The following is a 24,563-nucleotide window of genomic DNA, read 5'->3' as shown; positions in this document are numbered from 1 at the left end:
CTCGCAGCCGCCTGGGAAAGCATGTCCGTCATCTCTGCATCAGCCTGTGACTGGGCAATCATCCCCGAAGGAGGGAGCCCAGCTGAGGCTTCTGCGTCTGACTGGACAAACCCGCTCTCCGATGCTGCACTCGAAAGCTCATCAGCTTCGCGGGCTCCGAACAAGAGGTCGAACTCGCCGTGAGATGAGCCGGCGGACTCATCCAGAAGCCCGATCGGGGCAGACGAGCGTGCTGGGGAATGGGAGGTCCGTGGGGGGATACCCGGCGGAGGCGGTCCCATTGGGGTCCCCAAATAGCCGCGCTGGCCTCAAACCCGTAGGTAGAAGGACCTACGGGGTGAGGCCATCTCATGAAAGCAAGCCACAACCGCAACGTTGCCATGGTCATGTTCTCGCAGTGAGAACATGAACCATCCATGAATGCTGCCTCCGTGTGGGTCGCACCCAGACACGAAAGACAGTGATCGTGACCGTCTGAAGTTGAGAGGTAACGACCACAACCAGGAATAACACACAATCGGAAAGACATCTTTAAAAAGATGCATTTTTAAAAAGACGTTCCGTGTGTGCCACTCTTTTAGAGAAATATACTCTTTCAGGAAAATATACTCTTTTTTTCTGCCAAAGCGCCCAGGGGCGTTCTCTGCAGTGCACCAGTGCAGAGGAGGGAGAAGCTGCTGAAATGCGCCGTCAGATCCAGCAGAGGTGAATGAACAGTCATGAGAATTCAGCTCAGTGAGCATGAATGTTCAGCTCCGAAGAGAAAATCTGAATGAGTGGTTGCATACCAGCTCCTTTTATACCCGTATGTATGGGGGAGTGGCATGCAAATATCACTCGCCAATTTTTATTGGCATTTTATCAAAGACCAGAGGTGTCTCGGGCTCCCAAGAGTGATCCCTAGTGTCACTACATCGACACACCGTCGAGTGAGTGACAGATAGGGAACTCACATGTGAACTGCCCAAATACAAACAGCACATCACATGCCCCACCAGAGACAGGAACATACTGGATCATTGTTACACAGCAATAAAGGATGCATATCGCTCTGTCCCTAGAGCAGCTTTGGGACTCTCTGATCACTGTCTGGTTCATCTTCTTCCAACCTACAGGCAGAAATTAAAATCAGCCAAGCCAGTAGTAAGGACTGTGAAGCGATGGACCAATGAAGCAGAGCGGGAACTACAAGCCTGCTTCGATTGCACGGATTGGAGTGTTTTTGAGGCTGCAAACACAGACCTGGACGAGCTCACAGATACTGTTACATCATATATCTGTTTCTGTGAGGATATGTGCATTCCTACTAGGACTTATTTAAAGTTCAACAATGACAAACCGTGGTTTACAGCAGAGCTCAGGCAGCTTCGTCAGGCCAAAGAGGATAATTACAGGGGTGGGGATAAAGTCTTGTACAATCAGGCCAGGAACACACTGAACAGGGAAATCAGAGTGGCTAAAAGGAGATACTCTGAGAAGCTGAAAAACAAGTTTTCAGCGAACGACCCTGCATCAGTGTGGAGTGGCATGAAACAACTCACAAATTACAGGACTCCTACCCCCAACCTTGCAGGGAACCAATAACTGGCTGACGACCTGAATGTGTGCTACTGCAGATTTGAAAGGCCCAATCTCACACCCCACACCCACCTTTCTGAACTGTTGCCTTCTGGCCGATGCTTCAGAGCTCTGAGCACCAGAACCATCAGGCACAGGAACAGTTTTTTCCCTCAGGCTATCCATCTGTTGGGCATCATGTATTCAGCCAAACACAGTCATAAAACCTAACTGAGGCCCACACACAAAGTCATAAATCTTACTGATAAAAACTGCGCCAAAATCAAACAAAGGGAGTCCAAAACAGACTACAAATCCCATGAAGTCTTGCTCTCTAAACAATCGAACTCTCAACTCCTAATGGATGAGGCACACGACAGAATGCCCCTCAACCATGACGTCATCAGGAGTAGAAATACCTCTGAGATGCTTCCGGGCATTGCTTCCAGCAACTTTGTTCGCCGTGTGTAGACGCAGCTCATCGCTGTTCTCAGGTGTAGCCTCGTGGCACAAGGAAGTAACATCCGACTTGAAAATGTGGCCATACAATCTCCATCTCGCTGGACGAGTTGAGATTACTCTGTGTTCCACCGAACACTCTAACGGATCCGAAGGAGACCGGCGAGCAATACGCATCTTCATCCATTTGCCTGCGGAAGTGAAGAGAAAAAGATTTCTCTTCCCTCTTCAATAAAGTCGACGCCCGCCGAGAATCAGCAGCCGTACCGCCCACCGACAGAGCGAGGAAACGGCCTCCCGTCATCACCCGAGCCTCGAGGAACCGAGTCGGAGTTAAAGGACGGATGAACACACATTCTACCTGCGTCCTCATATGATTCAAGTAAGAGGTTTACGTCTGGGCAGAGATAGAATATTATAGTGTGTTACTCTTGTGTATCAAGGTTATTGCTTGTACAGTTTACGGACCGCCGAGTCCGCTCATTGCAGCTAATAATATTCAAGGTATTACTGTAATGTACTGTTATCATGAATGAGATCTGCTGTGTTGTAGTCCAACCACATTGGACTGTTGTGTATTTCCGCCATCGCAGGTGAGACCGGCACACTGAGTTTATCCATTAAAGAACCAAAGACCGCGGGATGGTTTACGAGCCGTTCACCGTGTCCCTGAGTGAAAAACTAACAGCTGCTTTCTCTCCCACGATCGCGAAACCGCCACTTTATTCTCTCTCTCTCTCGTACTAACCTCACACACACACGCGACCCCTCACAAACATTCTCGCACACACTTTTGGCTAGTAGATAACTTCGTGATAAAGCTCAGCTTTGTCCCTAAGTTATCGTAAAAGCGGAGGCATATCATTATTATTATTAATTGTAAACGGGCAGACGCCATTAACCGGCTTCTCTCCACCCACATTCGCGGCCACATTCTCTTGCAGGAAATCTCGCATGACGTACTCTCCACGAGAGTCACGTCCGCCATTTTGTGCGCGTCACATCTTACACACACACACACACACACACACACACACACACACACACACATTCACACACAAACACCTACTTTCCTCTCATGTGTTATAGGCTTATTTTGGTTACCATATCTAATCATGTCACTGTTTAGTTTGTAGTTGTAAGTCGGAAGTTTATTGACTGCATTGTATTGATTATTAATTGATATTACTGCATAAATAAACTTGTTATATTTCAAAGAGAAGTGTTTTGGTTTGTTTTGAATACACCTGTGTCAAATGCTGGCAGGGGATGTCAGTGCTCGGATTTAAGCCTAATTGTTTCCTTTTGAATGTCGATTTTCTTAAGAGAATAATCTAATATTGAGACTGTTATATGGTCTGGTTATTAGTCCCTGATTCCAGGGTGGTGCCCCGGCGATATTAATCCTTATTCTATTGATTTTGATTATTGATAATTGTCTTTGATGATTGTTGAATTTGAAGGATCAATAAACTAGTGTTAATTCTAATCAATGTTCCATTAATTTTAATAATTAATGATTATCTTTGATAATAATTAATATTCTATTGAATTTGATGGTTATCTTTGATTGTTGATGTGAAGGATTAAAAGAGCTAACATTGATTCAAATCAATGTTCTATTGATTTTAATAATTGATAATTATCTTTGATAATGATTAATTATTGCTAATAACCAAATCCGCTCCTGAACGTAGCGCCCTACATTTACTGGTGCCCCGTATGAGGCTTTAATGAGTTAGATTCTATTATTTAATTTAAATATGAATTAATAACTAAAGAAATAATTATTAATTATTTCTGATAGTAACACTGATCTAAACAACCAGCAGAACCTACACATCTCATGAACAGTTATACTGCCCCATTGGGCAATAACTATGTGCAATACACAGTTTAGTCTTTCTTATATTTATCCAACACATCCAACCTCTTCTGCCATTTCATTCCTCTGAGAAAAAATAAAATAAAATTTGCACTGTACATAACAGATTTGTATTTGCACTGTACATAACAGATTGTATTAGATTTGCTTTACCCATGTGTATGTGTGTATGTATGTATGTGTGTGTCTGTACGTATGTGTATAATTAGTTTTATTTTTTATTTTTTATTATTATCTATGTCTTGCTGCTGTTTTTGTATTTTTTTTGTATTGTTGTACACTGGAAGCTCCTGTTACCAAGACAAATTCCTTGTATAAGCATACTTGGCAATAAAGCTGATTCTGATTCTGATTCTGATCCTCATAAAACACCTGTTACATGTCTCATTTCTGGACTATACAGATATTTTGTTCTTTGTATATCAGTCAGTGTTGGTCTTGTTTGGGTTGTCTGATTTCATGTTATATACACATTGTTAATTCACAGATTAGGCCTTATATCTACCTACTCTGTATTACACATTACAACCGATATAGTAGCAAGTCTGTTCTCTCAGCCAGTAATCAAATCTTTAACTCAGTGAATAATCTTTGATCCTTCTTGTGAAAACACTACACATGGGCAAAAGTTGCATGACAGCATGACTAAAACTCATGACCGAAAACCCATCATCTCCTCCACAGAACTCTTGGCTTAAAAGCACATGTGTAAATGGCAGGATGGCTGAGGTTAATATGATGTATTTATGAATTTATATCTGTAAAGCACATATATGGGATAACATTGGCCCGGTTGCTAGGGAGGGGAGAGTCACATGGGGTATCCTCCTCTTGGTCGCTCTAATGTGGTTCTCGCTCTCGCATAAATCATATCTTGCAAATTATAAATATGATTCAGTTTTGGGGGACATTGTATTTTTTATTTATTTAATTTTTTTGGAATGCCCAATTCCCAATGCGCCCAAGTCCTCGTGGTGGCGTAGTGACACGCCTCAATCTGGGTGGCGGAGGACGAATCTCAGTTGCCTCCGCGTCTGAGACCGTCAATCCGCACATCTTATCACGTGCCTTGTTGAGCACATTACCGCGGAGACCTAGCATGTGTGGAGGCCCACGCTATTCTCCACGGCATCCACGCACAACTCACCACGTGCCCCACTGAGAGCGAGAACCACATTATAGCGACCACAAGGAAGATACCCCATGTGACTCTCCCCTCCCTAGCAACCGGGCCAATTTGGTTGTTTAGGAGACATGGCTGGAGTCACTCAGCATGCCCTGGATTCGAACTCGAATCTCCAGGGGTGGTAGTCAGTGTCTTTACTCGCTGAGCTACCCAGGCCCCTGGGGAACATTGTATTAAAAACATATTTTTTTAAAGCCATGATGGTAAAAACAGCTATTTGTCATTTTTTTTGTTTGGGCCAGTGAAAATTTTGGCAGGGCCAGTAAAAATCTGAAGCACTGGCCCAACAGGGCCAGTAGAAAAAATTCTTAGCATTGAGCCCTGCTGCTTTAATAGAGTAGTAAAATTGTTTTTTATGAGCGGTACTTAGGTTACAGTTAGAAAGAGTTTTATGAAGCCAGGCACTCTACAGAAGCGGTCACTGGTTGTTGGTTTTTCTTTCATTACCTCTAGACTAGAGTATACAGCTATTCTGTAAAAAAAAAACAATTATGAGGTTATAATGAGTATTTTACTTCATTCATGTTATACTATAAAAACACATACTGTTTTACAAATTAATTAGTTAAGGGTAATTATAGTTCACCCCAAAATGAAAGTGCAATCATCATTTACTCACTATCTCATGTTGTACCAAACTCGTTTGACTTTCTTTCTTCCGTGAAAAGCACAAAAGGAGATGTTAGGCAGAATGTTAACCTTAGTCACCATTCACTTTCACTGTTTGGAAAAAAGTGAATGGTGACTGATACTGCCTATCATCTCCTTTAGAGTTCTACAGAAGAAAGAATGTAATTTTTGGGTAAACTTTCTTTTTAATAAAAAAAAAAAAAAAAATGAAAATAATGTTAACGTCTGTTTAAACACATCTTTTATTCTGAGATTCAATAAGCATTTTACATTTCTTTGATCGAATATGGTAAATTAAAGGAATAGCTCATCCAAAAATGAAAATTCTGTTAATCTTTAATCACCCTCATGTCGTCCCAAATTCACTGATTCTCATAAAATAGCAGTTGACAGTGACTCAATTTAAAGCTTAAAAAAGCACCTGTGGTGACAGCTCAATAACATCAAACCCATTGGCTCTTGTGCCATGATGTCATGATGTTTGAAAACAAGACGTGCAAGAACCAACAAGGTTTGATTTTCTTGATGTGTTGCCATATTAGATGTAATGTACGAGGAACTGTTTATGTAAGATCTGGACTAAACATTACTTTTGTTTTCATTTTTATGTACTGCATTAACACCCCACATTCTTGCCATTTCCCTGATGTAACTACTGATCTGCCATGGCACCAGCTTTCATACGTTATGATGATCAATAGCAGTGTGCTCTGATTCATACCACAACCAGAACATGCTGACCCATGTCTATTTTTTTCCACTGCCTAGGTTGAGTCAGAGGCAAACTCAGTAAATGGCACAGGCTCAGAGCAGATGGAGGAGACCAGTGTGGCACCAGAGGAAGAGGAGCATTACATATCCCAAACACACAACATCCCTGATTTTCCCACTCCTCTCCAGCATGGCCTGGCACCAGCTCGTCCTGAAAAGCAGCCCTGGACAACTGATAGCAAAGATGTCCTTCTGATCTCTCAAAGCTCTCTAAATGGTGGTGAACACATGAAACCAAACACTGAGAAATATGTGGAACTGTCCTCTAGAACTAAACCCATGCTAAGCAAAACTCATGAACCCGAGGCACTTCTAGAAAAGACAGTTCCTCTGAAGAAGATCAAACTGGAGGGGCAATCGGTTGAGATCAATAACCAACACTCAAGGCGCTTAGTGACTATCGGGTGCCATGAGGATGCTTTATCCACTCTTGCAGCTGTAGTCTGCTTCTCTAGTAAAAATAGAAAAGATCTTGAGGAGAAGCCTTTTAGGCCTCAGGCCTCAGATATCTGTTCTATGAAAACTGAGCCGAAAGAAGAACCACTTCAGTGTCAGTCAATTCAAGAAGAACCAGCAAAACCTCCTCAGCAAGATAACATTGCACTATCTTTACCCAGTGTCCAGTCTCTGGTCCAGCAAAGGAATATTAGTGTTGATCAGGCTATAGCTATTGAGGCCTTGACCCAACTGGCAGCTACCCCACAAACGGTGCCCTTGAAAACAGAAGACCAGGACACTCAGCAAGACAACCCAATGTCTACATACTCCACTTCAAGCAACCACAAATCTCCTCTGGAGGCTAAATCAGTTTCAGATGTTTTCTCTAACAAGGTCTCCATAATTAGTTCATCATTGCATCAGACGTCTGTCATCTGCAGCCCTTTGAATAGGCAGGTCAGCTCCACACAAAGTCATCGCTGTGCATCTACCCCCAGAAAGCTTTCTTTGAAGGATCTTCTGGTAGCTAGCTCAGAATGTGAAAAGCTATCGTTTGCCACAGAGAGCCGAAGATACGGCCAAGCACTTTGTAAAATTGACAGGTTAGAAGGCACTTTCAAGAAATCCAAACATGGTGAAGGGACTCCTATCTCAAGAAAGAGGGATGAGGAGGAAGTTGCTGCTCAATTGGTGCAACTTGCATCCATGATCCAATCGAGACAATCGAAGCAAGTCTCGGAAAACAGTCCCCCGAAAGGCTTGCCAGCTCAGACCATGAAATACAATAATGTTTTGGGGGAGCGCTTGAAAAAACAAAGAAAACCTAGAACGACACCTTCAAACCCCAGAATTTCCAAGAAGAAAGCTGGTGAGGTTGAAGACAACCATTGTAGGATTCCACTGGCCAGGAGGACACCCAACAAAAAGACCCCACTCAAGGACATCATCCAGAAAGCCATTTTGCAACAAAAGATGAGGTTTCAGCACAAAAGAAGTAAATTTCTTCCACAAGCTCAGATAGACCTGAAAAAATACATTGCGGAAGCTCACTATGAGAACAGGCAGCACTTATATTACAGCAACTCTCTGAAGAAAGAGCACTTAGACTTTGAAACTAGCACAGGTTCTGGGAAACAGAATGGCTTTCACTTTAAACACGAGTATGGTGACAACTCTGTATCGCCGCCAAATGGACTCTTTCACAATCATATGAATGACCATCTTGGTGCTAGCCAGTGGAGGAAGCATGAATGTGAACAACACATGATTTCTCAGGTATCGAAAACCTATGGTGTGCTTAATCATGGTGCTAAACAACAACCTCAACATACCATGCTCAGTGTACCTTGTAAAGACTTGCCACAAACCCCAGGTTTGAACCATAAAGCAAACAGTTTTAACTATAATCAACACTTGCACACAAATCTAAATGGACATTACAAAGTAGAGAAGTCTGGTGACGTCACGGTGCTGTCCACATCTGCTGTACATTTGGAAAATGGTGACTTTCCGTACACTGGAGAACAGACTCCCACCAAGCACACTCTAAACAGCTTTTTGGAGTCTCCAATGAGGTTTTTGGACACACCAACCAAGAATTTGCTCAACACCCCCTCCAAACAATCCACAGAACTGCCCTCCTGTGACTGTGTGGGTAAGTCACATTAGCCATATCAAAATTTTGATCCGTATACTGAAATAAAATTTTTCTAGGAGACTTATTGGAAAATCCATTTTAAGCTGGTTGCTTTGTTTTGGAACATTGCTGGTTCCTAGATAGTCTGAGATGATCATTAGCTGGTCCAAGATGGTCATTTGCTGGTTGACCAGCAACTATGTTCCAAAAACCAACTTTACCACCTTAAGCTGGTATGACCAGCTGTTAGCTAGTTGGATGCTACCAGGTGTGGACCAGCTAATGTTTAGTTACCTAAAAACCAGCTAGTTTCCAAAACACAGCTACCTTCTTAAGTTGGATCTAACCATCTTAAGTTTTTTATCATTTCTATCTTTTTGTTATTGATTATTTATCATTTTTACCACAGAACAAATTATTGAGAAAGAGGAGGGTCCATACTACACTCACCTTGGATCTGGCCCGAATGTAGCAGCAGTGAGAGAGATGATGGAGAACAGGTATTTTTTTCTATATTAAAATACTTTCTCCTATCCCAGCCTAAAAGGCTACTTGACCCAAAAATGAAAATCCTGTCATCATTTGCTCACTCTCATGTTTTTCCAAACCTGTATTACTTTATTTCCTCTGTGGAAAACAAAAGGGGAGATGTTATCCTTATTAGACATCTCTTTTCCATACAATAAAAGTGAATGGTTACTGAGGCGAACCTTCTGCCTAATATCTCCTTTTGTGTTCCACAGGAGAATGAAGGTCATTTAGGTTTGGAACAACAACAGGGGGAGTAAATTATGTAAACATTTTCATTTGGGGATAAACTATTCCTTTAATGTGAAGAAACTATAGTAAGGATGGTTTCCCCGAGATTTTACCAAGAACTTAAGGTTAAAGGTAGGACTATGTTGTTCCAGGATCAACAAAAGGTCCAGGAACATGTCTTACGTGGCGTAATTGTTTGACCATTGACATTGGAAAACTATTGTGCAATATTTTTTTTATATTCACACAGAAATATGCATGTAGATTCAGACTTTACTACAAAGTAGCAACCACAAATGTATTTCAGCAGAATCACACCTTCATGCATCTCGATAAGTTGCAACAGGAAACCCATGACTGGGTTCAAGGGGCCCATAGAGTGATTTTCACCACAGAGGTTGACAGGTTATTGCTAAAAAGCTGAAGTTATGGCAGCCTCATGTTGCTGTGGTGATGTTTCCCATCAGACCTACATTCATAATGAAAAGCGTAAAACTTGTTAGCAAGTACTGTCAAGAACTGGTCCATTTTTATGACATCTGCTATGCTGCTTAAAGGTGTAGTTGACCTAAAAATCAAGCATAGCGTTAGTTCCGGCAGGTCACGTTAGTCAAGTTTGCAGTCAGCTGAAGCTCAGCTGATCATGATGTCTACCAATACATTTCACTCTATAATCAAAGCCTTCCATCATTTATTCTCTCAGCTGCCTTTCTATTGCATGGATGCAAGGTACACTTAACACCCTCCTCCATCTCCAACTCCACATCTTGTATGACAGCTTTGCATTTAGTTATCTTAACATCTTTCCTGTTATTCTGTACTCTTTGTAATTCCAGACTGACAACCAAGATTTGTAAGACTACCTTCAATGTGTTTGTGGCTTGTTCTTGATTTATCAACTTGTTATATTTGGAGTTCTATCAAGTGTCTATCTAATCTATATTATGTAAATGATCTATTGTACCATATTGCACTGTCAGAAATGTGAAAATTGTACTATGTTGTAATATAAATCTGCTGGATCTATTCTGTTGCACCTGGGGAGGTTTATTCGCTGCCCCCCCTGTTCAATCCATGCATGGCTGCATGGATGGGCGGGGAGTTTGCCAAGAACTGAACCATACTGCCAACACCAACAGATGCTTCAATTGTCTGCAAGTCAATAAAGTATTGATTCAAGTTTGTATTCATTTGACGGAAGTTGTCATCAGTTACTCACCCTCATGTTGTTTCAGCCCTGTATGACATTAGGCAGAATGTTACTACATTTGGAACTACATAAGGATGAGTAAATGATGACAGAATTTTAATTTTGGGGTGAACTTACCCTTTAACTTCACCCCTCACAAAGCAATGCGATTACATTTGCTCACTGCACTATTTTCATCACAGGTATGGTGAGAAAGGCAACGCAGTCCGTGTGGAGGTTGTGGTGTATACTGGCAAGGAGGGGCGGAGCTCGCAGGGTTGCCCAATCGCCAAGTGGGTCAGTGACCTATATGAAATACATTATTGTCTATGGCCCTGTTTACATCTAGTATTAAGATCCATCTTGGACAAACTGATCACAGGTGGTCAGGCAACATAGGCAAGACACATTGGTTCAAACCTGATAGTAACATGCATCTTAAATGTGTCTACTGCACTGAAATAAATTCAAAAATCGAAATTCACTGGTTTTATGCAAATCATAAAACCAGTACAAGTACATTAGGTTACACCAACAAAACTAATTTTAAGGGTTAGATCAGGTAGAAATAGCTCCTTAAGGTAACAATTGCAGTTATAACAATTATGACTTTTTACAGTGTACCTTCAGAATGTGGTTTGATTGATCAGATCACAAACCATTTAGGATGTGGCTGTCCACTTGAAATCGGATCGCCCCAAACCAAGTGTAAACAAGGTATATGAAGAGGTTGCAGAATATCTGTTGATACATATACTGTGTGCATGTGTGTCAAATTTCCAGATCATACGTCGTGAAAGTGAGGAAGAGAAGTTGTTGTGTCTTGTGCGGCAGCGTGCTGGTCACTGCTGTCAGAACGCAGTGGTTGTTATTCTGATCCTGGCCTGGGAGGGGATCCCACACAGTGTGGCCGACAGGCTGTACCAGGAGCTCACACAGACTCTCTGCAAATATGGCACGCCCACTAGCCGCCGCTGTGCCCTCAATGAAGAGTGAGTCACGAGTAACATACAGAGTATGTGAGAATGATTCATACACACACTCCCTCACACTAATACAAAAAGAACATTTTAGAGGTTGTTCTTGAAGTGTTTGTGAGGCATAGGTTTATTCTTTAAAGACCCCTGTGCAATCAAAATTGGGTGGTTTTGTGGATTTTACTCCATTTCTGTCAGATTTGAGGCCATTGATATGCTAGCGTACTTCTAAAAGTTCAGAAAATTATCTTCATTTTATAACTGTAAATTTATTCAATTTTTATGCTTTTCTCTGCAATAACATTAGAAGTACTTAAGCATCAGCTTTCTGTTTCAAGTTCTGTTTTACTATAGCCCAAATACCACTTCTCTCTTTTGTTAGTCGTACCTGTGCATGTCAGGGTCTGGATCCAGAGACCTGCGGTGCCTCCTTCTCTTTTGGTTGCTCCTGGAGTATGTACTTCAATGGCTGCAAGTTTGCACGCAGCAAAACGCCCCGGAAGTTCAGACTGCAGGGAGACTACCCTCAGGAGGTGAGCTTTTGCTGGACTTATATGAGATTAGTCCTAAGTCCTTTGACATTTTTCAAATATATTTGCACTGGCATACTGTATATCTGCAAAGGAATGCTTAAAGGAATATTCCGGGTTCAATACAAGTTAAGCTCAATCGACAGCATTTGTGGCATAATGTTGATTACCACAAAAACAAATTTCGACTCATCCCTCCTTTTCTTTAAAAAAAGTACAAATCTGGATTACAAAGAGGCACTTACAATGGAAGTGAATGAGGGCCAATCCATAAATGTTAAAATACTCACTATTTCAAAAGTATAGCCACAAAATGTAAACAATATGAGTGTTAACATGATATTAGTGTGATAAAATCACTTACTAACCTTTTCTGTGTAAAGTGATATACAATTATACAATTTTGTTGCCATGATGACCATAAAACGATGATTTAAACAACTTTACTGCTCAAATAATACACAAGTTTTAACAGAAGAATTAATGTCTGTGCTTTTAAAAATGTATAAGCTTCACATTTCTGCCTTTAAACCCTCCAAAAATTGGCCCCATTCACTTCCATTGTAAGTGCCGCACTGTAACCACGATTTTTGATTATTAAAGAAAAAGGAGGAACAAGTCGAAATTAATTTTTGTGGTAATCAGTATTATGCCACAAATTCTGTCAATTGAGCTTAACTTGGATTGAACTCGGAATATTCCTTTAATTTGATCTAGCATAATCATAAACTGCTTTTTAAAATCCCCTTAAAATGTTGTAGTAACATTACGTGAGATTTGCTAGTCTCATGAGAGTATCCAGTTTGAGTTTACCTGTAGTACTCTGTTTACTTCAATCAGTTTAGCCTGTTGCCCTCTAGTGGCAATAATTAAGTTAGTAGTACATCACTTACATGAATTGTTCACCCCAAAAAAAGAAAATTCTTTCGTTATTTAATTCAACCTCAAATTATTATAGTATGCTGTTATGCTGTTATTTTATCTGTGGAGATAGACAAAAGTATACATTTCTTTAAAAATCTCTTCACACAACTCCAAAAAGTACAGAAACACCATAAAAGCACTGTAAATGTCATCCATATGACTCTTGCATTATGTTCCAAGTCTTCTGAAACCATACAATAGCTTTTGTGTGAGGAACAGGATTCCATGAAAATATTTCCCTCTGCTAAAAGCTCAGAAATCTCATTGGTGTCCATGTCAGATTAAAAAAATGGTACAAAAACACATTACACCAAATTTGATGTCATTGATACCATTGTTTCTTGCATGTTATAACTGAATGCACCAGTTTGAGCATGTTAGATTTATAGTTATTGAAATTAGCCTTCCAACTTTGCAAAAATACTGTATTTTGGGGGTTAGGAGGAGAAGTTGGAGAGGAATCTGCAGAATCTGGCCACAGATTTGGCACCCGTGTACAGGAAACTGGCTCCTGAGGCCTTTCTGAACCAGGTAGGAATCACATAATCAAAATGAACACTATCGCAATGTTAAAGTAGCTTTTAAGGTTTGCTAATTTCATCTTCCACAATGTTGTTTGCATAGCATGTATGATGTGTTCAGATTGAACTCTGTATACACTTGTAATGGTAGTATTGTAATGATGTCAGGTTGAGCAAGAGCAGCAGGGGCCGGACTGTCGGCTGGGGAGGAGGGAAGGTCGACCATTCGCTGGTGTGACTGCATGTGTGGACTTCTGTGCTCATGCTCACAGAGACACACATAACATGACCAATGGAAGCACTGTGGTGAGGTTTCAGTACATTAGAATGTTCACTGCCGAAAAGACCAGCATTGCTGATTACCAGCATATAATTATAATAATACTAATTTAAAGTTGACTCTTTCTTTGAACTGCAGGTATGCACTTTAACCAAGGAGGATAACCGTGCAGTGCGGAACATTCCAGAGGATGAGCAACTGCATGTCCTCCCTCTCTATAAGATCTCTGACACGGATGAGTTCGGCCATGTTGAGGGCCAGTGGGCTAAGATGAAGACTGGGGCTCTGCAGGTCCTCTCTGCTTTCCCAAGAGAAGTGCGGCTGCTGGCTGAGCCCGTCAAGTCAGCCCGCAAGAGGAGACTGGAGGCTAAAAGAGCCCATGCTGAGAAACTTAACGGCCTGGATAATAAGCAGGTCACTCCTGTAAAAGTGAAGAATGAGTCTCTTAAAGGTATACCCACTTCAGCCTTCCTTCTTATCCGTGTAAAATCAAAAGTATTATTTCAAGACATTGAAAAAGAAAATGAAAAGAAGAAAAACTGTCAAACCAAATTTTTCAAAACAGTAATCGGAAAGGAAACAGGTTACCAAGGCAACCAGTAGGATATTGTGGTACATGGTGTATTTTGAGCCTAACCTCTACCTTAACCTGTCAACTATTCATTCAAACATCAAAGCCTTGACATCTGGAAAGCAGCAACATCATGCATCGGATTAGGTTAGGTGTTTGCTGTGGGTTATTTTTATGCCATTCACATATATTCTTTAAGCCATGCAGAAGTGTTCACCCAAATTACACTGGAACAACACAATGCCACAAATGTATGTTGCTCTGATTTCAATTAATGATGTTGTCTACACAACAAGCGTAGTGATGTCAGCATGTGGAGTGTTGACAAATTAATTGATTATAATGGAAGGCATTATCCAAGAGTGAACCGGACCAGATTAGAATGCATAAACAATCTATTTAGAAATGTATTTATTTTTTTGCACTTTCTCCTGTTTAATATGAAGGTGCACTGTTAATTTCAGTGCTTTATTCTTTTGATAAACATTATTTTAGGAAATGGTACCACTTACTCTTGAGGGCTGGTCATAAAATATTAATGAAATGGGCTGGGGGGTTGATGATTTAATCCCTAAAGTTTGGGAGCATTTGCTCTAGAGCTCTTATTACATTTCTTGTTTAATTATTAGTGGTGCTTGCTTTAGCAAGGTGTCACAATTACTGTCACTTTGACCTTCATTTAGGGATTTTCCAAAATCCCTAACCCAATTCTTCTTGTTCCATGAAAATTTCAGCATCTAACTCATCCTGCACAATTTGTACTACGGACACAAGTGATGGCTCAAATTGGGCGACTTATTAAGGAGAGGTGTGCTTTGATATTTTGGAGCGATTGGGTTGTACGATGTTCACCTGGCGGGTGATAAAACGGGTGAAAAGTCCCATAGACTTAACATTGAAAGGGGATCAGTGGGATCAGAATGTCATAGAAACATGGGTTGGGCTCATTTGAATTGGGCTAGCAAGCAGTCATTCAGTAACACCCAAGCAACCATCTAAAGCACCCTAGAACCCATAAAGCATTATCACACACCCATATCTCTGAACCAGAACATTGTTGAGACATGTGGGTGGGATTTTTTTGGGGGTGGGCTTTTTTGAGTCTGGCCAGTGCACTGAGGCACTTGGTAGGCCCTGTGAGGGCCCTGAGAGCCCCTATGGGCCCGTGCCATATCTCTGCACCTGAACATCATAGAGATGTGGGGTTGGGCTCGTTTGACTTGGGGCAGTGTACTGAACCATGTGATGCCCTTGTGTTTTGGCACTAAAACACAGACGAGACATTAAGGGTCAGCTCTTTTGATCTGGGGAAGCGTACTGAAGCCCTTGGTGGGACATTGTGACAGCGAGTTTTGCCACAGCAAGCACCACTCACCGATCAATTTGTTATTATTATTTTCTATCTCGACAGGTTTCAAACACGCCTCTGTTGAACATTCACCACGTTCGGAAAAGGAAACTTGGAATTTCTGTTCCAGAATGCAATTTGCTGGGATTCCAGACATAGGACGGCAATTCTCAGACTTATACTCTTCTAGCCCATACAAGCCGAGAAACACATGCGCCACACCTCCTGTAGCCTCCAACTCTGGTACGACCACACATTCTTCTTCACCTCGCTCAGACTTCCCTCAATCCCAGCATGATATCTCTGGAAGAACCACTCACAGCAATGGTTCTCCTCCTTTTAAACATGGCCCAAGACTGGATGCCATTCGGCAGATCTCTGCAGAGCTCTCTGAGCAGAAACCATTCAGAAACCAGCCATGTTTGAATGACCCCATGAGAACGAACTCCCATAATGGCTCTGATTATTCTCCCTCTTTCAAATCTGAGCATGAGGAGATGCGGTGCTTCCAGGGTGGGGCGGCTCCCACTCTGCTCTCCCCGCCAATGGCAGAGGGTCTTCACAGTTGGTTGAACTGCCCCCCTAGAGGTCAACCAGGCCTTGATGACCACCCCAACCCACCCATTACTCCAGAGGTGGTTAAAGCAGAGGAGGTGTGGTCAGACAGCGAGCACAATTTTCTTGACAGCGATATTGGTGGGGTTGCAGTGGCTCCCTCTCATGGCTCGATCCTAATCGAATGTGCCCGACGGGAGCTACACGCAACCACTCCCATCCTGCGACCCAATCGCACGCATCCCACTCGAATCTCCTTGGTCTTCTACCAGCACAAGAGCCTGAATGCACCAGGTCATGGCCTGCAACAGTGGGAAGCCAAGATGGCTATAAAGGCAAGGGAGAGAGAAGAGGAGGCAGTGCGTCTGGAAGCTTTGGAAACCAAGGATAAAAGGTCAAAGACAATGGATTCTAGTACAGAGAGTGAAGATGAGACTTACCAGGATGAGAGACACAAGCTTCAGATCCCTACCCGCCAGTCACTAACAGTTACACGTGATGGCGTCATCATGTCAGCCCCCTACGCCCTCACACACGTTACTGGGCCTTATAACTGCTGGACGTGAGATTTTCCGTGCTTTTCTAGCTAATGCCTTACCTCAGTTAGTTCATTTCACACCTGTTTTTATGTGCCCTCTTTCAGTTGTGCTGTTCATGTCAGATTTTACGATGAAATGGACTACCATTTTTAGGTTTTTATCTGTGAGTTTTGGTGTGTGTGTGTACATGTCTGTGTATTTTTTATTTTTTTTTATTGTAAAGAGATGGTGCTCAGAACAGATATTATAAAACTGGTTTTATACATAATGATGAAATTAGTGCATAGAAGATGTGATTATTTATTCTAATCATTTTCAAAACTATTTTGTAATTTAATTTCTGGTCCAAGCCTGTTTACTGCAATAGGATTATGTCATCCGTTAAATGACGTGTGTAGTAAACACTCCGAATTGACATTGTCAAATGTGAATTCTATTTTCTTGGGTGCTCTCTTGTAGTTGCTCTTTTATGGTGCCATTGTAGCAGTAAGGTTAAATGACCATTGGTCATTATAAGAACTTTACATTTTACATTAGATTGTTGGTCACATATTTAAATGACAGTTATAGCATTTGGTTTTGTCTCTACACTATCTGGGTAAATTGTATTGGTAATGAAGATACGTTGTTTTTGCATTGTGAGACATAGTTTTCGGTAATCGGCATCCTTTAAAAAGCACTTTGTATCTTCAAACCGACGTGATCGTTTGGTTTTTATTCATTATCAAGTATCTACAGTCAAAATTGTTTGGTGTATCTTTTTTGACAATGTTTCAAAATACAAACCGGTATTTACATTACCTTCACTTATGTAAAAGATCACGCTATTTGATCCAAATTTATGTTTTTCTTTTTTTTTCTCAACTCCCAAAAGGTTTGAAACATGACTTGAAAACAGCTTAATCAATTTATACTGTATACATAATGACAAATATTTTAGCATTCAAGCATGTTAAAATATGTTCAAACAAATTTACTGTATGTTTTTTACTGGTGCTTTAAAAGAAATCCCATGAAACCTAAAATGTAATTTCATATATTTTTATTGCTACATAGAGCAGTTTTATTTTAAATATATCCCTTTTTTGGGGAGGCGGTGGTGTGGATCAATGTCTGTACATTTCGATATAAACATAAAAGTTATTCAATTAGTTTGTTCAATTATTATTATTTTTGGGGGGTGCATTGAATGGAAAGATCAACTTCAAAACCATGATACTCAATGACTTTGTAATTATTAGTCAAGATATTGGCTCAAATAAAAACAAAAGGTTTACATAACTCTTACAAGAGGTTTAAAGTGAACAAAAGGCTAAAAAGTCTTTTTGGTGCTAAAAAGTTTACTTAAGTGTTCAAAACTATTGTACACCCAAAATGCTGTTCTTATACTTAAGCACTTAAACAACATCTTTTAATGTTAGTTCTGAGAAATTTAACACATCATCTTTGAAAACATGTTTTGACTTAACTAGCACTCTAGTTGCAAAGATAGAAAAGCTCTACAATATCCCAATGTGAACCTATGTTTTTGGGGAACTTGAAGTCACAAAGTGGCATTGGTATATTCACGCTATACAGTCTCTTCAATCAGATACGTTTTTGCTGAACAATGCAACTGTTGTTTTTGTGTTAAACTATCATGTGTAACAAAAATAAAACTATTGTAACCCTGGGTTTTTATCAAACTCAGGGAAAGCCTCTTATATGTGGTGCTCATACAGTACATAGTACCAGACAAATCACTTTTAGGTGCTGCACTAGTTTGGATCTTTCATTTGTGGGGTTTTCAATATTTACCTAACTTAAAGCTGCAGTGTGTACATTTTTCTATGTTTAAATACTTTCTCCTATCCCAGCTTAATATGCAGAGACAACTATAAGCCATTTGCAGTTTGGTTACCCCAAAAAGAGTAAACACTGTGGCCTATCAAAAACATTGCTCTGTTTGTTTGAACATCCTGGCCAGCCCGACACAGCAACATCTGTTGCTATCTCTTTTTTTTAACAATGGAAGACTAGGGAATTTTTGCAATTCCGTTAAGTGACTCTTGTGCGCAGAAATTACACACTTCAGCTTTAAACATCATCAGATCATGCTATATTGTATTTTTTCCCTCTTGACCTAGTGCAACACGAATATTACTATGACCCTCACAGTCACCCCATAGTAATTAATTGTGATTGTAATGTCAGTACTATATGTTGGCTTCAAGAAAATGGAATGGCCTAATGGAAATATTAATGCAATTTGTTTCAAAGCTCAATGATTTTATAAATTAAGCTATGGTTTTCTATGAATTATGCATTTATTTGTGTGAATTTGATTTATTATTGTATAACTACTTATTTATTTGGCATATTATAGGTTTGGCTCATATGATCTGTCAAGAAGAATGTACATGGCCCTCACAGCAACATTTTAGTTAAATATGAAATACATATTGTTACATTCATTTTCAACCCAAATACAGTATATTCACCTGGCTATTCACATTATAAATCTGTTGCATGTTTCTCCTCCTTTGTTGTAGTTTTTCCCCTCTTTTCTCAGGTTGTCTCTGTGCCCTCATGTCACTTTGGATATAAGCTTCTATAGGATTCTCACATTGTCTTCCAATTAAATTCTCAAAAATGTAAATGTATTTTTGTTTGTATTTTGTGAAAATGGACAGGTGGTTCCCCTTTTATTATCTTCAATTATTTTACCAGTTTGGTAATTATGTTCTATATACAGTGAATGTCTATACCGATGGGTGGATGGTAAAGTGTATAATTTTTTGGATGTTGAAATAGAAAAACCTCCTATCCCAGCTTAATTTGCAGAGGCAACTATAAGTACCATAAGCCATTCGTAGGTTGATTCCGGCAAAATGTGTAAACACTGTGGCACATTGCTCTGTTTGTTTAAGTATCCCAACCAACCCAGTACAGCAACAATTACACAACCAGTTTACTAATAAAAACCATGAATATTTTTGTCATTATATTTTGTGGCACAGAAATTACACACTTCACCTTTAAGTATGAATGTAAGCCATTGCGGGCAACATTATTTGTTGTGGTATAATGTAGAATATTACACCTCCTCTTACTTGTAAAATCAGACAAGAACATATTATGACTTGAAGAATTATTCATTCATGATGACTTGAAATGTTTTGTCAAGGAAAGAAAACACCAGCTTTTTAGATTTTTCCTTTAAAAAAATAAAATGCACAGTTGTATGCTACTAATGGAGTCTGAGATTACATGCTTTGGCGGTGCATATTTTCTGAATGGTTTTTCATTTACATTCTTATACTTAATGCATAATTCTAGATACTTGAAACATTTGAATGACCCATTTTGTCTCCTAAAGCATACGTTATAGAAGTGGTCATGTGTGTAACAATTAGTATAAGATCTTGAGTTATATGTGTTTACATGATGTAATTATAACTCAGGCGCTTAAACTAATTGTCAGTTAATCAGTTTGGTCAAGATTTAGAATCCCTTTTCTATGTGAGTAGATTTGAACACTAACAACACTTTGCAATCAATGCATAGTTGATTCTACATAGGCCAGCAATACATAAAGTATGAGAATTTATTATAAATATTTAGCATTTATTTAGCAGACTCTTCACCCTAAACAATTACGTATGAGTACTAGTTTTTCCCCCACTTTCAGTGAAGTGAATTTGAGTATGGAATAGCTGTAACAGTGTATGTAACAATGAGTCAGTAGAGGAAAGATAAAAGATTGAGAAAATAAAGGAAAGAAAGCATAGACAGTCTTTTAAGCAGAAAAGAAGACTGTGTGATAACTGGAGTAAAGGGTCAGCAGGAGAGTAGACAGACTCCATAGGCCTATAGAGCGAAACACAGAAAACTCAAGAATATCAGGGCCCTGCACCACTGATTTTTGGCACCATTGATACTGATATAATTTGTGAGATACAATATGAAAGTTCTGGGCTCTCTTTTCATCAGTTATATAGTAAATATTTAAATTACCATTAACACACCTACTCATAATATTTTCCACAATTTAGTAATAGTAATTTAATGAATTAATCGTAATTAAGTAATCAAAACTATAATAAAAAAAACACGTAGAGGGTTGATTATTGTGTGTGTGTGTGTGTGTGTGACTATTTAAAAAAAAAAAAATATACACTATAATAAAAAAATTAATAAAAAAATATTATATTTTAGCTTTTTCAAGCCACCCTTTCTCTAGATTATAGCTCTGCACACTCTGGGCATTTTCTCAAACAACTTCATCAGAAGTTGAACATTATGAAGTAGAAACTATTTTGTTCAGTAGATTCAGTCCACAAATATGATTGTAAATGTGTATTTTTGAGGATGCAAGGTCACTGAGAAAATCAGGCAAACATGCAAGATGGTCAGCAGGGGACAGATGTAATAGATAGATAGATAGATAGAGAGATAGATTTAAAACAATAAAATTACTAAATGTCTCAGTATATTTCACTTAACTGTAGGCCCACTGTAAAAAATCTAACTTCAATTTTGTCAGAGAAACTCAAATTTAAAAGTTGCTTGAACTATCTAATGTAGAAAAAGTTGAGATTACTTAAAACAATCAATAAAGTAAAATTGTATGCCATTTAAGTCAGAGCAACTCATTCTTTTTTTTTTTTTTTTTTTTTTTTTTAAGTATGCACCCAAAATCCCTTGCACTTAAATTTGTGAAAGTTTGTTTGGTCAAAGCGTGCTGACTTATGAGGACAAGTAAATAATTTGCAAATAATATGTGTGTTTTTAATTATGTTTTTTTTTTTTTTAAAGTTATGTTTTGTTTAAAGTCAGCATCAGGGTGATCAGATGTTCACTTTGATCAGGGGTGGAAAGAGTACTGAAAAATAATACTCAAGTAAAAGTACTGTTACTTCTTAAAAAATTTTGTTTGTGTAGAGTAAAAGTACCTGTCCTAAAAACTACTCAAGTAATGGTGCGTTCAGACCAGAGGCGTCGAGAGAAAATCGACCGGAATTCATTCATTTTCTATGGCAGCCAGCGTCTCTCGGCAGCAAGAAGCAGCGTGTCCATGGCCGGTGCATCTTAGGTGTTGTGGGCATCAGAGGAATGTTCAAGTGCGGGCAACATTATGATAATGAGCTTTTACGCAATTCGGCGGCAACCTATTGGAATATAGCAGTGCTCCGCTCTAGCGAAGTCTAGAGAACACAACAGTGTAAACTTTGGTTCCCACCAAACAATAGTTCCGAAGACAAAATGGAGGAGAAACTAATTATAGCCGTGGCGCGTTTTCCCATAATATACGATCTGTCCCTTTTTGCTTACAGGGATATAAATAAAAATACAATTTTGATCGCGTGTCCAAAGCATGGACAGCGGTGTCTGAAATTGTTGGTGTGCCAGGTGAGTTGATGAAGTGGATATTATGGTTTATATAATATTATATATAATATATTGCATGCTAATTTTGGCGCCGTAGCATGCAAAACCGTGCTGCCTGATCAATCGGTAACACATTTATACGATCAGCGTTTGTCTTTTTATATTTAATTACTTTCTGCCATCGATCGATTTCTTACTTTCACATTTAAAAGATTTCATGAGGATATACGCTACTTGTGGTAGGTCGGCAAAAAGATACAAGTCGACATGTCTGGATGTTTTGCGGCCCCTTTAAATATAGTTAACAAAACCAAGCATGCCGAACGAACGTTGCCACCTATTTCAACTACGTCAGAGCGTCCACGAGTCTTCGATAGCGTTGTTGGCAGGGCAGCCAGAGCGAATTTTGACGCTCTCACCTCCTCTGGTCTGAACACACGGTAAGAGTAAAAGAGTAGCTCATTTAAAAGTACTCATGAGTAGTGAGTATTGAGTACTGAGTTAAGAAAGCTATGCCCCTTTATAATAAAAACTCGATGCTGCAATTTAAAAATGTAGCACACATACCGTAATTTTCATTCCCTTTTATGGCTGTTTGCCAGAAAGAATTAAAAAAAATAGGTATTTTATAGATGTTTGTGATTGACAACTTTTAAAATACATCACTTATCTTTGATACTGTAAACACTACATAAATCTGATTTTAAAAAGTAAATAAAAGGGCGACATAATTACAGAAATGAAAAGATGAAAGTTATTTTCAATATCATAATGTATGAAACAATTACATTAAAATCAGTTTATGTGTAGGGTCTAAATTTTCCTTAATACCGACAGAGAGAGTTACTGTTACGCATAAAACATGTTCAAAAAAATGCAAGGAATGCAAAAAACACACACCCAAAAAAACAAACAAAGTCTCTCATCATTTAGTTCCTTATGCCACCATGGATGTGTATGACTTTCTTCAGCAGAGCACAAATTAAGATTTTTAGAAGAATATTTCAGCTCTTTTGGTCCATACAATGCAAGTGAATGGGTGCCAAAATTTTGAAGCTCCAAAAATCACATAAGTCACCATAAAAGTAGCCTAATCCATGTGACTCCAGTGGTTAAATCCATGTCTTCTGAAGCGATATGATAGGTTGGGTGAGAAACAGATCAATTTTTAAGTCAATTTTTACTATAAATTCTCCTCCCTGCTCAGTCAATCTCCATTTCATCTTTCACTTTCTTCTTCTTTTGTTTTTGGCGATTCACATTCTTCATGCATATCGCCATCTACAGGGCAAAGAGAAGAATTTCTAGCAAAAATGCATTTATGTGCTTTTTGGAGCGTCAAAATTTTGGCATCCATTCACTTGTATTGTAGCTGAATATTTTTCTAAAAATCTTAATTTGCGTTCTGAAGAAAGAGAGTCATACACATCTGGGATGGCATGAGAGTGAATAAATGATGAGAGAATTTTCCTTTTTGAACTATTTCTTTAAGTAGCATATGGGGGGCCACATTGTCCACCTCAAGGAGATACAATGTTCCACACTGATTCAGTTCTTGTATCTTTTAAGCCAAGCAATAGTTGTGTTCTCATTCTAATGCATGATGCACAATTTTCTGAAGTTTGTGACTGGTGGAATGTTCCGCCTGTAGTATTGCTCTACAAAGGTTGATACTTTTCTGTCAGGCATTAGAAAAAACTTGATAAAGGCCAAGCATAATTATAAATTATTTTATCATCTCTACTTTCCTGGTAATTTATTATACAAATTAACACCCTCTCTACATCAGGGGTCAGTATTATTAAAAAGACTAACAATATTATTAAAAATGTCACTGTTTTATTCTGTTACATTAATACTTTTAAAGCTACTCAAGTTATTCTGCCAAAAGCAGAGAGTGGTTTTCTCGTTTCCTTTTTTTTTTATTAATAGCCTTTATATGACATAGCCTACTAGACAGTGCTCAATTCGGTAACATGTACACTTCAAGTCCAACATTTTGATGCAAATACGCTTTTTGTCCCACTGTTTACGCTCACTTTAGACCAAACCGACTGAGTTTACATTAATGCCTCATCAAGACGGGCATTGGCGGAATTATAAGTGTATTTGGTCATTTAGCCCACAATAGCGCTCAAACATTACCCGCCTGTCAATCAAACAGCAAGCAGCTACAGACGTCAGGAAATAAAATGTCAATCTTTTGTATTTTACCTAGATCAACCAACCAGTGGTTGTCTTGCTTTCGCAATTGATATATTAGCAACTTGTTACACATACAGTAGTATAGAAAATTACTCAAATTTGTCATCGATATCAAGGACATCTTTTTTTTTTCAGATAAACATCAAGATTGTTTTACGCCCAGCCCTATTGATAACATTGCCTTAATCTCTCACAGAAACACAATAATCTCAGTGATAGATAGCTACATTACA

The 24,563-nt window shown here is 39.2% G+C and overlaps 1 protein-coding gene across 5 annotated transcripts in view; it reads left to right on the top strand.

Annotated features, from left to right (window-relative positions):
• The window catches only part of LOC127412013 (methylcytosine dioxygenase tet3-B-like), a 60,985-nt gene extending 43,082 nt beyond the window's left edge, over window positions 1–17,903 (top strand). For 3 of the 5 annotated variants that reach the window (XM_051648020.1, XM_051648019.1, XM_051648023.1), the window contains 9 exons: window positions 6,486–8,580; window positions 8,972–9,062; window positions 10,714–10,807; window positions 11,294–11,502; window positions 11,870–12,020; window positions 13,383–13,472; window positions 13,631–13,768; window positions 13,881–14,193; window positions 15,725–17,903. In XM_051648020.1, coding sequence (XP_051503980.1) covers window positions 6,486–8,580; window positions 8,972–9,062; window positions 10,714–10,807; window positions 11,294–11,502; window positions 11,870–12,020; window positions 13,383–13,472; window positions 13,631–13,768; window positions 13,881–14,193; window positions 15,725–16,782 — 4,239 coding nt within the window. In that variant the 3' untranslated portion in view covers window positions 16,783–17,903. Of the gene's footprint in view, window positions 1–2,199; window positions 2,399–6,485; window positions 8,581–8,971; window positions 9,063–10,713; window positions 10,808–11,293; window positions 11,503–11,869; window positions 12,021–13,382; window positions 13,473–13,630; window positions 13,769–13,880 lie in introns of those variants that run through there. The other 2 variants (XM_051648022.1, XM_051648018.1) reach the window with 2 other exon arrangements.
• The last annotated feature ends 6,660 nt before the right edge of the window (window positions 17,904–24,563 follow it).

Source organism: Myxocyprinus asiaticus, chromosome 21 (genome assembly GCF_019703515.2).
Source record: "Myxocyprinus asiaticus isolate MX2 ecotype Aquarium Trade chromosome 21, UBuf_Myxa_2, whole genome shotgun sequence".
NCBI lineage: Eukaryota > Metazoa > Chordata > Actinopteri > Cypriniformes > Catostomidae > Myxocyprinus > Myxocyprinus asiaticus.
This window is presented reverse-complemented; position numbering and strand designations above follow the sequence as displayed.